The 13,494-nt window shown below is 37.9% G+C and overlaps 1 protein-coding gene across 11 annotated transcripts in view; it reads left to right on the top strand.

Annotated features, from left to right (window-relative positions):
- The window catches only part of TENM2 (teneurin transmembrane protein 2), a 334,262-nt gene that overhangs the window by 166,267 nt on the left and 154,501 nt on the right, over positions 1-13,494 (top strand). For all 11 annotated transcript variants that reach the window (XM_030957242.1, XM_030957244.1, XM_030957243.1 and 8 more), the window contains one exon: positions 4,829-5,067. In XM_030957242.1, coding sequence (XP_030813102.1) covers positions 4,829-5,067 — 239 coding nt within the window. The remainder of the gene's footprint in view (positions 1-4,828; positions 5,068-13,494) is intronic.

Below are 13,494 nucleotides of genomic sequence, written 5' to 3'. Positions count from 1 at the left end.
AGTGGCTTTATACACATGTGTATTTAACCAGCTTTCCACTGAAAAAACTGTTTTACTGAGCTTAGTCTGTGGATTTGACATGATTGAGACAATTTCTTGTAACTGTACAATTTAAACACAAATAGATAACACCTGTTTGGCTTTATTGGTGGCTTTGGAGTTCTAGGGTAGAAACTTCTGTGCAGTTTTACCACATCAGCCCCCAGCTGTGGAAATGTAGCTGATGGTACCATGTTTTCTGCAAAAAAACTGAAAGAATATACAAATAAATCTCATTTGGGGAAAGGCTGAGACACAGGTAACCAAAGCTTGCACTAGTCTACCCCTCAGAGTTCATTTTTCCATAACAGGCATAACAACAGCTCATGGTTTTCTTCAGACTTGGTTTCTTTTTGTATGGAAGTCAGAAATGTTCCATAAAACTTCACTGTCTGAATTTGGCAGCCACTTTGAGGCTTCCAGTGACATAAAATGACTCATGGCTACTTTTTTGGAAGACTTTGAAAACTGCAGAAGGTTTTCTTTTTAATCACCATGAAAGCCAGTATATTATGTTCTATATCCCATTGTTTTCTGCTAAGAATAAATGTCCAATAAAATGATAGAGATGTGATTTTACCACAGCTTGAAGATATTTTTAAGTCCTAGAACAACTAAATTGAGCTGTTACCATTCTCTTGACCTGTAGCTTTTCAATTTATTAATTACTATTAAAAACCCTGTAAAATATAAAAAAGACTATTTAAGCATTACAATTCTCTGTATGCCTTTTTTTTTCTTTTCATACAGAATAAGTTTAGGACAGTACGAGGAGGGAAAAAAGCAATTTATGTTAGAAAATGTCTTTTTCTTCCTTTCTATTACAGTTTTTCATCGCAAAACCAATTTTTTTTTCCTCCACTCATTCTTGCAGTGTGCTGCCATGACAATCTGTCCAGAAAGGAGGGGGGGAAAAAGCTGATTGTTCCCTCAAAGAGTATGGAAGTTAATACAGTCTCTGTCAGACCACTATTCCCTCAACACCAGAGGTCCTTTTGACCTGTGGGAAAGCACATGCTAGGGAGAGCTCTGAATTAATGAAGAAAGCAAAATAGAGCTTTTGCCATTAGTGCACAGGGCAGTGCTCAAGTGTCCCCTGGAAAGCTCAACTTTCCCAGATGTCACCTTTGGGGTGACCCCACAGCAGCAGTGCTGAAAGCAGAGAGGGGGAGAATCCTGAATCCTGGAGAATCCTGAATTCTGCAGCCAGAGCCTGGGAGAGGAGAGCACAGACTCAGTTGCAGGGTTAATTTCTCTTCTGTTGGCAGCACCCAAGCTCCTTCCACAGCTTTTCAAGGTCACTGAAATAACAGAATAGTCGCAGGCTGGCAACCATATTTTGTGAATTTTTCAGTGTGGAATTCTCTCATTGATCCACAGAAATAAGGGAGACTGGGCTGAGACGTAGCAAATTTATTCCCATGTTTTCAAAATAGAAAATTAGTCCCAGTCTAATTCAAATTGCTAATGCTTAATCGTGAGGTAGAAAATGTGTTTTTCTTAATTTGTTTGATAGGTGAACAGGTAAGCCAGAGAATACAATTTTTAAATTCTTATATGGAGTGTATTTGAAATTAAGCGAACTGGTACAAATCAGATCATTTCTTTTCATAAGCAGGCATTGTAAAATGCTCCCAGCCTTACCACTGTGAAGCTGTAATTAATGTTGATAAATGCTCATGTTCTCTCTGTGCAGCTTCAGCCCACAGACAATTGGTTGTACCAGAGCATGTCAAATCTCACATAAAAATATGGCTATAGATCATTGGGTTTAGGGATAGAGTTGAGACAAGTCAATTTATTTCCATTACTAGCTGAATCTAGATTTAAAACTCTGGGGGGTCCAAGTGTTTTGTCCATTATGTTCCCAGTTTTTCTGGCGTGCTCTGCTGTGATTTAAGGTTCATCTGCTAACCTGGCCCCCAGCTTTGGAATGCACTGCCAGTTTTCCAAAGTGTCTTGGGGGACATTTAACACATCTTCAGTTAAATGTCTTTTTTAACTTTTGAAGGCAGAACTTGTGTACTTTCAGGTGGTGTGATGTCTGATAGCTGCCATTTTGTCAGGTGTCCTCATATTGAGGCAATGAACATTCAGCTTTTTGAAATGCCTGAGTAGGACAAAATGTGACAAAATTCAGGGTTTATCCAATGACATTCTCTCTTTTTTGCTTTGAGAATGACATCTTCTCCTTTTCAGTCAGCTTTTTTTGATTCTACCAAGTCCTGATTAGTTTTAACAATATCATAGAGATCCTGTTTGCATGGATAAGTGTTTTGGTTTTCTTTATATACTTTATGTATCTCAAAGTGGATCACAGTGGAGCTGCTTTTTTGTTCTACTTTTTTTGTCTTCTCACATGCAACAGGATATGATTGACATGTTCTATTAAAGCATATCTGGATATTCATTAATTCAATTTTAATGGGAGCAGAGTTTCATTATATATCTGAGTTTACTTTAACAATGCTTTATATTAAAATTTCTGTTGGTGCTGTAGCTGCCTTCTCAGCTAAAGAGGACATAAAATTCCTGGGTTTAAAGGCATTTCAGATAAAGACAGTTCCAAGGACTGTAATTTCGAGTTTGGTTGTGAAAGATCTGCTTTGGGGCAGGCAAGGGGTGAGAACTGTCTGTTATAGACCCTTCTGTCCAAACCTAAGAGGGTTTTTCTGCCATGAGGATTCAGAGAAGGGGTCCTGGGCTGAGGCAAGGCAGAATTATCCTGGATGAGAGAGGAGCTTGCCTGCCTGCCTTTGTCTCACTGGGTCTCTCTCCCTCCTGGCTCCCCCTTGCTCCTCATGCTCTGTGTCATTTCACTCCCTGCATCCAACCATGGAAATGATCTTGTGCTCCCAGCACTGGAGAGCAGCTAGAAAGGACCAAACCTGCTTCCTCTGACCAATTAATCAGGTTCTACCCAGACAGAAGGAGAAGAAGAGTCAATAGGTCTGGTGTGGCACAACCAGCCCCACAACATCGTTTTCCCATCAGTTACTTTCAGACTTTGATTATTTCTTGCTTTCTTTTAGCTGAAAGATGTTTCATCATAATTTAGAAGGCTGGCAATTTTAAGGGGAAGTCTTTTAGCATTTACCTTTATTGCTTTTTTCCATAGATCACCTATGATGTGCACAAAAGGATTCTAACCTCTAATGTCCCTCACTGATAAAGAAAAAAGAAGACTGGCTTTATTTGTTAAAAACTCCCAATGTTTCTATGAAGTAACTGGTGAGAATTAACCTGTTTGAATTTGATTGCCTATCTGAAGCCTCCAAAGCACAAAGAAAAAGTTATAACAGTGGATAGATACTGCCACTGTTTTTGTGTATTTTCTACAACAAACTAGATTTTTGTCACTGTTGAAAGGGATGTACAAGGCCACTGGAAGTTAAAAAATCAATAACAAAGACAATGTCAAAATGATTTTTCATGTTCATTAATAGAGTTTATCATTGATTTAATTAAAAAAAACCCACAAAAACATATTTTCAGAGGTTTTCTTCAAATGTCTTTCAAATCCGAAATCTGGGGAGCCTAGCCAGCCTTCCTTTTACTGTCTTTTACCTGTATGCAAGTTCTGTGCAATCTCTTATGCTCTGAGTTTTATTTCAAACCAGATATTTCAAAAAAATGCCTTTAAAATCACTTTTGGTATTCTGTAGAATAGGTATACGTTAATCTATGCTTGACAGTAGGCACATTCATGATGGTGGGCTGGAAAGCAGACTTGGGAAACACATTTCAGCCTCCAACTTCCAAATTGTTGTTGTCAGTGAGTGACATGGATTTTAAAGCTCTAACAGGTGGTTTGAGAGTGACATACTGGATTGAATCTGAATAAAAATGTTCAACATATTTTACATTGGAAGTCAGACCTGGGTTATTTTAGGCTGTGATTTTGATTTTGGAGATTACTGGGTGTCTTCATTCTGTTTGATTCCAAGAAGCACTTGTTTTTCAGAGCTGTGAAGGGAGAGGGTATGGAGCAAGTCTTCAGAGCTCTCTGTCTTAAACCAAGTGACTTTCTGTAAGACCACAGCCTTTATTCTGTGCTTCTCTTTTTATTGTTTACTGGGAACATGTTTGTAGTCAGTTCTTCCTGACTGTGAGAAGTTAATGTAAAGAAATCAGTCTTCCAGTTTGCTTTCTCCATTTCCTCTGTCTGGAATATGTTGGCAGCATTTTCTGAGATTAATTTGAGCGTATTTTATTCTTTCCTTCCTAACCAATGTATTGGCAGCTGAACTCCTGGTTTTATCTGCTGAGTCATGTGCTGTTGGTAATTGTCTTAGCTGTTCAAACCAAACCTGTGTCGTGTTAAAGCACAAAATCATGGTTAATTCTAATTCTGGCAAGATCTTTTCCTACAGGACTATGGGTTTTGCTCAGTATGTTCTTAGTGGTTGTGCTGGGAGCTTTTGCCAAGAGCGTAAATGAGACTCAGAGTGTGGTTTTCTTAAGACATTTTTTGAGTGGTGGATTCCAGAGGGAACTCCCAGACATGGGTCATGCTGGTGTTTTAGCTGGTATGTGGTCAAGTGGCATCTAATTACAGAAAAGATTAAAAAAGATATCCTGACACTGTATTTTAGTGCCAGTTGTTAAGATCTGGTAGCAAAAAAAAAAAAAAAAAAAGAGCATTTTCATTTCTCTATTTCTTCCTACAAAATCCTTTTTGGTTGAATTTACCAGGCTGTGACAGCTGGAATTGTACAGGAGTAGGAGATGTTCTCTCTTAACTACAGGACTTGCCATTTTCAACTCTGTTCCATTTTATGTTTTTCAGGCATTTCTTGTTTAAGACATCTTCTGGAACTACTCCACTGTTCAGTAGCTCTTCCCCTGGTTACCCGCTGACCTCAGGAACAGTTTACACTCCACCTCCCAGGCTGTTACCTAGAAATACATTCTCCAGGAATGCATTCAAGCTGAAAAAGCCCTCCAAGTACTGTAGCTGGAAATGTGCTGCTTTATCTGCAATTGCTGCTGCAGTCCTGCTTGCCATCTTGCTAGCATATTTCATAGGTAAGGCTGTGTTTCCTCTCTCAAATCACATGGCTGTGTCACAAAATGAAAGTTCAGCAGGTGAAAGGATGGTCAATGTGTTTCAAAAATGTGTGTTCACAGTGAGCAAAGAATATATTATTCCTTATACTGATTAATGAGGAAAAATCAAATGTTCCAGTCACGTTCGCTGTTGTAAGAACAGTGGAAGCAAGAAATTGATTCAGGATTCTCAACGTGCCCTGTTAACTTTAGGTGTCAGATATGCACATCTCATAAATGGTCCAAACAGAGGGATTTAATGACTTTTTGATGTAGTGCCATATGTTTAAAAAGTATTTAGAAAAAAAAATGTGATAGGTGGTGAATTCATATAAGTAACAGAAGCCAGTGGCATTTGAATTGAAATATTACCATCACATTCTGCCTTTAGATTAAAAAAACCAGAATTATTTTGATTACTAGTTCTCAGTCTATATTGGTCTGTGTGCCTAAATCCTGGTGGTGTTACATTTGAATCATTAGGTGGTTCCATTTTGCATGCAGTTCTTTTTCATATTCTACTCATCCTTAGCATTTTGTAAGGAAAAATATAGAAACCCTGAATGTTGTGTTTATTTCCCATGATTCCTATGTTCATAGTGACCACACTTGGTTCTAATCCTTTCTGTGGTTTTTTGAGATGTTTTTAACATGCTGCTGAGATTTTGTCTTTCTTAATTTAATTATTTTCATTTATTTCTGACTTCCTCACCCTCCCCTGGTCTCTCTCATTCTCTGTTGTTGTAGAGGTCTTTTTTAGGTGTCTGCACAAACTATCAGCGTATTTTTTACCTTTTAAAGTGCCTTTAACAATATGCTGATGACAGTGAAGTGCTGCACACTCTTTAGGCTCTTTGAATAAATGGCAAAATTGTGGTAGCTTGACAATATTTTCTGTTAATACTTTCCAGACCTAGTCTTCGTGGGATTTATTTCCTCTCTGAAACTATTCTCACATATAGCACTCAAAAGATCTATAAATATGTGCTGAATTTTCTCTCTTTTTTTCTTTTTTTTGATCCTATATAACCTGACTCTTCAGGACAGACACCATTTTCTAAGAAAACCCCATTTTTCATACTAATGAGCTTCCATATATGATTAATTTGTACACTAGCAGGAGAGAACTGTCTACCTATCCCTGCTGTCTGTTTAGTCCAAACCTACATCCCAGCACACTGAGGACTACAGATCTAACCATCTTTCTGTATTTCCCCTGTAGAAAGCCTCAGAAGAATAACAAGCTTAGTTTGGTGTATAAATGAAAAGATTGGAAAGCACATAATTCATTGAAGTTGACAGTTATCATACAGCAGCTCCCTGTTAGAGTGATTATGCACATGGGAAATGATATACTGCAAGTTGAACGTTTTAATCATGTGCATGACTTTGAAGTGATGGATTAGGAAATGTGGTTTTTCCTTGGTATTTAGGTTGCTGTAATCTTAAGCAAAGCTTTGCAAGGTGGTTATTGCTTTTTGCACTTTCATTTTTAAGACAAGAGAGAATGTAAGGCAATGTATTGACTCTTAATAATTGATGAATGATCTATCATTTCAAGTAACAACATAACTGATCCATTTTGACAGAAGTTTTTGAGCTCTTCTTTCCAGCTGAAAGAATGATGAGCACAATAGAGCTGGTAGTGAACACAACAAAGCAGGGTTTAGGAGAGAGTGTTAACTCAAGGTTTAAATAATGAGAAGTTACCTGACAAGCTTCATGCCATACATAGGAAAGAATAAGTACATGTCACAACCAGAAAATAGCTGAAATTAATCCTATGAATAAACTTGATAGATCCACTTTGATCATAATTTAAAGTGATGGAAGAGAGAGAAAAGAAAAACCAAAAAAGCAGTGGTGTAGCCTTAGATGCATGAGAAGAAAAGAAAGGTAAAAGTGAAGTGCTTTTGGTAGGCCATTTATTAAATTAATTCCTTCACTCTCAGCAAAAAATCATACAATTCATTGCACATGACAAAGAGCAGGAGTAAGACCATCAGCTATAAACTAACTCTTGCTGTCCTCCAACAGTGTGACTTAAGGTGCTAAATCATCTCCTGATTTGAAAAAAAGAAAAGGCTTTGAAGGTGCTGCTATTGTATTTCTGCCTTACATGTCCACAAAGAAAATTTCTTGCTCTCTACCATAGCAGAGGTTCCATCAGCAGGGTTGCATTAGCTAAAAGTAAGAGTTATGGAAAAATTCATCAAAATTTGCAGCCAGTGGTTCTGCTCCTTAGGTTTGTCAGGGTATCTGGGCTTTGGGAATGTGATTGTATCAATGCTGCTCCAGACTCTTGCAGTACTAAATGCAAAATGCAGCGATGGCAAACAGGGGATAAATTACATTGAAAGAGTAGTTTGAAGTTCTTATACTCCTCAGGATTTCTAAATGAATTGTCTTATCATAAAAGAGATGGGAGAATTGATATGGGTGGATCATTGGAAAAAAATGATGTCTACAGCTTTAAACATGGGGCTTTGAGATTACAAAAGATTATGGCTGGCATGAAAAAAATTATAATGATGGTGATTTAAAGAGATCATAACTGATGGGAAAGAAAAAATATTTTTAAAATTATTAGGCATTCCTATTGCCTTTCCTCCAACACACAACTAAAAATACAATGAATGAAATGAAATGAAAAGGCAGTATGTTTAACGCTCTAAAAATAAATTCATAGTGCATAAATAACCTTTGGAACTTTTTGCCACACTACATAATTGATGTTAAATAAAGATACTACTGAGATTTTAAGTTAAACATTTGTCAAAATAATGGCAATATGCCTTGTTAGAAGGTAACTTAGGGGTTTATTTTCTTTTTTAAGTTACATATAGATTGGTGGTTTATATCATAATATGTCATCAAAGTCTGGCTATTTGGATAGACTCTTCCTTTTTAGGCCAGTCAGTACCACTGTTATCTGAAATTTTCTAAATCTTCCTCTGCAAACTACCCTGAATGACATCTGGGGAAAAATTCTGCAGGTCTGCAGTGGTGCAGTGTGCTAGGGCACCCCTTTGTGCAGGGTAGGCTGGGTTCTGTGCGCAGACATTTTCCCTCTCAGACAAACTGGTCTGTGTCTGAGTTCCTTGACAGTGGCAGGGTTCCTGCAGAAACTTTAACACAGATCATATTCACCAGGTTGAAAATAAATCAGGTGACTTTTGGTCTTCTTGGTAAAGGACTAGACAGAAAAGAAGTGCAGATGGGGTGTGTGAAAGAGCACTTTAAGATGTTTCTGTGGCCAATTGTTGTACTACTTTTAATAGTAGAGAATAGGAAAAAAGTCACATCAATTAACTTTTCCATTGCATGGCATATACAGGGCTGGCTGCACATTTAAAGCCAGGTTTGTCACTGCTCCCTGTTTCCTCAATAGCCAGATGTGAACAAAATTCAGAGTATCAGTTGCTCGTATTGCACAACCTTCTGGCAAATTCCAGCCTGCAGGATGGAAATGAAATTGTCCCACAGTCCTCCCTGAGTCTCCTGCACCATTTCACAGAGCCCAGGAGTTATTCCTATTATCCAGGGGTGACATATGAAGAATGTAGAACCAGCCATTCAAATTAGGACGTCCTGAAGATATTGGGCTGGTGGTAAAACCCAGTTACAAGAAAGTAATTTATAAAGTGTCAAAAGGAAAGCATATACCACACATATTGTCTTTGTCAGAGTGTTCACTTCAGAGGTTAAGGGAGTGATGAAAGCATTTGTCATGTTAAATTAGTTTTTAGCTCTTTTGATTCATGCCAAAGTTGGAGGAGAAAAATATAAAAAAGAAGAAAGAAGGAGCGTAAAAAGAGTCACCTTGTGTTTTTCACAAAGTAATTGCTGCCAAACATAAATACCACATTTTTGTAAGCCCCTATGCTGCTCTGATTTCTGCCAATCTATCTTTGAGCATCAAAGAACATCTGACCATCAACATGTCAGTACATTAAAAATATGGTAATTTAAATATTTAGACTTTCCTGTAGGGAAAAAACCCAAAACTCTGGACTGTTATTTCCTGTGGAAATTAAAAGCTGTGATGGGTTTAAAGATGTTTCACTTGAAAATAGTGTCTTGATACTCACACTGAAATTTATAGATATATTGATGGCATTTTTATCTGCTATCATATGCAAGAAGATACAAGAAAAATTAAAGAAAAATGACATAGACTATGAGAGCAGCATGCTTGCACCACACCTTTAGTGCCTATGTTGCACATGAAAGTATTATTAGTCATTTATTCCTCAGCGTTATTTGACCTTAAAGACACATGAGGTTTAAGATAAATTTCAAGTTTCTGCATAAACTTGAAATAATATATTCACTTCAGTGCCACAGAAAGGACTGAATTGCCAAAGGGTCTGGCAGTTAATTAAGCAAATGAAAATGTCCTTATTTTAGAATTTGAAATAAGAACCTGAAAAATAGTTATTCACAGACCATAAGATACAGGGAAATAAATGGTTAATTTATGTTGGTTTTTTTCCACTTGTACCACATTAGTTTTCCTTTGTTTGTGTAAGAGTCAGATAAAAAAATCTAGAAGGATTTCTGACTTGGAAGTAGAAGTCTGATCTTTGCATCAAATATCTGTACATGGTAAAGTTTGCATAAAATTTTATCCTTCAGGTGTTGATATCAACTTATTTTCTTCCCTCAAATGAGTCAGTTTGTGAGTGCTTGGATGAAGTCTGTTGTTCATTCATGTTTGTAAGTTCTTCCACTCCTAAGTCAGGTTGTTGTCTTTTTGACTCTGATTCCATAGATAGGGATTCATCAAAATAAGTTCCTGAAGTGCCTGTCTAATGTACCCATTGTTTTGGGGTTTTTTTCCTCTCTTTCTGAGTTGTACTTTACAAGCAGGAGCTTCCAATTCATTTGATTTTTTTATCTTGCATTTGTTTATTACTTGTGCAGTCAGAAAACCACAGCCTTTGTCTTGTCCAGACTTCACTGAAATCAAATTTGCTAGACATTTTGGAAAGCAAGACTGAAAAAGGGAAAATCATGCAAGACTGGAACCTCTGAGAGGCAGAGGGCATCTGGCTGCCAATCACTGCAATCAGATTCACTTGAAATCAATGTAAACCAAGGGAATGCTGCATCTTGCAAGATTAGCTGATGACAGAAGGTTCTGTTCTTAAATTTGCATTGAAAATAGGTGTCAGTTAGGGGAAATAATTAAATTTTAGAATATGCCTGTCATATTTTAAATGTCACACATTCAGTGATTCTTACTGACTGCTATCAGTCAATCTGAGTGAGAAAAGCGTGGTAGTAGCTCAATGAGCTTGTCTGATGCTACCTCTGAGGAGTTTTAGGAAAAAGCATCTGGCTTCATTCCATAAAAAACTAGGTGCTAGGATTGGGAATTTTGGTGCCTGTGTCCAGGAAATTCAGATGTGACTTTTTAGCCTAGCAAGTGTCCCTGTTCCACAGTCCAAAGGTGTGAGATTCATTATGTTACCAGGACAGTTCTCCTGGAGACAACTGCTCCAGCTGCACTGTGTGCTTCATGTTACATACAGGTGCGCTGACATGAAATTCCTTGGGTATGGTTTTCCTGGGCTTTTCCTGAGTCAAAAGCCAAAGCTTGACCTGCAGATCTGTTCCAGGAAAAGCCAATGTACTACTGTTTTGCCCAGCAGAGATTTTGGGGAGAAGGAGAGGAGGATTTCAGTGTGGAGGGGCAGGCTCACAGCCTGGGCAGTTCTGTCTGTGGGACATTTCCATACCATGAAATTCAGCAATTCAAACTGGAGTGAGCCCAATGTTCCCATGACTCCCAGAGTGCTGTCATGTGCTCAGCTTAGCTCTTGCAGTTGAAAACCTTTCTTGCTCAGCTACCAGGCTGAGCACCCTCTGAAGCCTTGGCAGGAGACAGGGGACAGAGAGGATCACAGAATGTTTTCTTCCATGTGTCACCGGAGTTGTGTTTTCAGGGCACGTTTCGGGTTGTTAATGCAAATTGCACAGCACAATCTAGGATGGGTCTGAGGAAATGTTTTTCACACATGCTGGTAGTGCTCCCCAGGAGCTGTTAAAATATATTGCTTTCAACTTGAGTAAAGAAACACGACTGCCTGGCCAGTGCTTGCTCTCTTGGATGTGTCTGCGCTGCTCAAAACATCTGCTTGGCCAAGGTTAGTGCCAAGGAAATGAGCAGTGTGATGTGACAGGACAGAAATGGCCAACCCAGATATTACAGGGAGATGCTGTTTGCAATTAGTAATTTATTAGTAGAGTCACTGTTTATATAATAGAAACATTGGGGTTTTTAATGATAGCTGCAAGAACGGCTTCCTCAGAGGTGCTTTCTCTTTTGTCTCTCAGTTATGAAGTACTTCACATGCCCTTGCCATTATCCCATGCACAAACTAGAAAATATGCTGGATTTCATGATGGCTGCGTGACAGAGCCTATTCTCACTTTCATCAGTGCAAATACCTAATATTATGAATGTCTTAGTGGTCTAGGATTTAATCCCAGAATCACAGCTTTGTCAGGGCAAAGAGATAGCAGAGAGAAGTAGATGCACAATGAGACTTGCAGGAAACCAGGGGAGAAATGATGAAAAAACATTGGGATATTTTAGTGAGACATGCTTTATAACCCAGCCCAGCAAACTGAGCTGAGGCCATTTTTCAGGGAAAGGGTAAGCATAAGGGATATTGAAGATTAAATAATGCCAAGTCAGAGATACCTATCAAATAAAGCTGTGGTCATTCTCTCTGAAAAGTCAATGTTCAATACCCATGTAAAATGTCTCAGTTCTTCCTGGGGAGGCATTGCTCTCTTTAGCAGTTATATTTAGATTGAGATCACCAGTTGATCATTTATAGATTCATTTATATTGATTATTTGTTGCTGTGTTTCTTTGTTGACTCACTGTGTTGTTTTGCACTCAGTGAGCTTATGGATTTTATTTATTTAAGTATAGCAGTGCATATTTGCCTTTAGGAATAGAACTATTGCTCTGTGGGTTCATAGAGTCTTGAAAGATTTGACATGGATTTTGTAAGTGTGGCTAATGTAGCTCTTAAAGCAGCATTATGAATGCCTTGAAAAAAAAACCACAAAAAATACTTAGGAGTACTATAAAGACAAGGGAATAGTCAAGGAATATTCAAGGAATTTGAAGGAAGACAAAATAAAAAATTGGAATTAAATTCAGTTTGTGAATATAATAAGACAGGGTAACAGTGTAGGGAACTTATGGAGTAAAAGAAGTTGAACAAATTGGAAGAGAAATGACATCACAGAAAACTTCACTCACCATATAATACAATGGGATGAATTGAGCACAGTGATTTAAAAGCTGTTTAAGAAACAGTTTTCAGGTTTATTTCAGCTTTTGCTTATTCAGGGTTTAATTTTAGGTAGTGTTGCATCAGCCTTTGACCTGCCTTCTCATGTCACAGCTCAGATCCCAGCCATCATATATATTCTGTATGTCCAGTAATAAAGTCATTGACTTGCCAAGGTCAGGCAGTTTGAACAGCTAATACACCCAATTTGTGTGATGCTGTGCCTTGTTATTAATTCCTTACAAGATAGCCTTGTAGCTATAAACAGGAAAAATGACATCCTCTGTGACAACCTGTCTGACCCCCAGGACAAATTTTGCGCTCCAGATTTGGGTTTGCAAGGTTATAGGATGATTTGTGTTGGAAAGCACCTCTGGATATCTCCTGTGCTCCAAATGGGTCATCTCTTATGTCCACTCTGCTCCTGAAGACCCCCAAGGACAGAGATTGTGTGTGCCTTTATCTTCTTCATGACCTGGAGGTTCCAACAGGCTGTTTTGAGTGGGTAGAGGCAGGCCAAAGATTATTTTATGTAATTATTTTATTTATTAGAGCAATGTGCATAGGAAGGAGAGGCTCCCTTTTGGACTGGTGCATGTATATTTTATAGTCAGCAAACTCTCTGAATTTCTCATTATCATCTCTGACATCAGAAGCTTGGATTACAATGCCAAAGTGAAGAATGTAGTTGGTTAGAAAAACCATGTTTTGACTTGTATGTTGAGCAGATTTGATAATGAGAGAATCAGTATTGAACCCCACTGTGTGATTATAAAACACTCTTAATGTCTTTATCTTGGCTATTACTAAATAATTACTAGGAAAGGCAAGCATTTGTATTAATGCCATTCCTGAATGGAAAAGGAATTTCATTCTCTAGTGTTGATCTTACAGAACCTTACCTAAAACTGTAAATATGCTCTAGGTTTAGTTTGTTTTCTTCTCTGGGGTGTCCAGATTTATCCCTCTGTGTCATATTTAATTTTTAAAATGTGCTATACATAATGCATAACAGTGCTGCAGTTAATTGAATTTCAAGCTTTATTTTAATTTGCTGGTTGGTTGATCAGCTGATTTCCTCCAACATTTT

This window comes from Camarhynchus parvulus, chromosome 13 (genome assembly GCF_901933205.1).
Source record: "Camarhynchus parvulus chromosome 13, STF_HiC, whole genome shotgun sequence".
NCBI classification, from domain to species: Eukaryota; Metazoa; Chordata; class Aves; order Passeriformes; family Thraupidae; genus Camarhynchus; species Camarhynchus parvulus.
The sequence above is the reverse complement of the archived record's forward strand: the minus strand, read 5'-3'. Positions and strand labels throughout refer to the sequence as shown.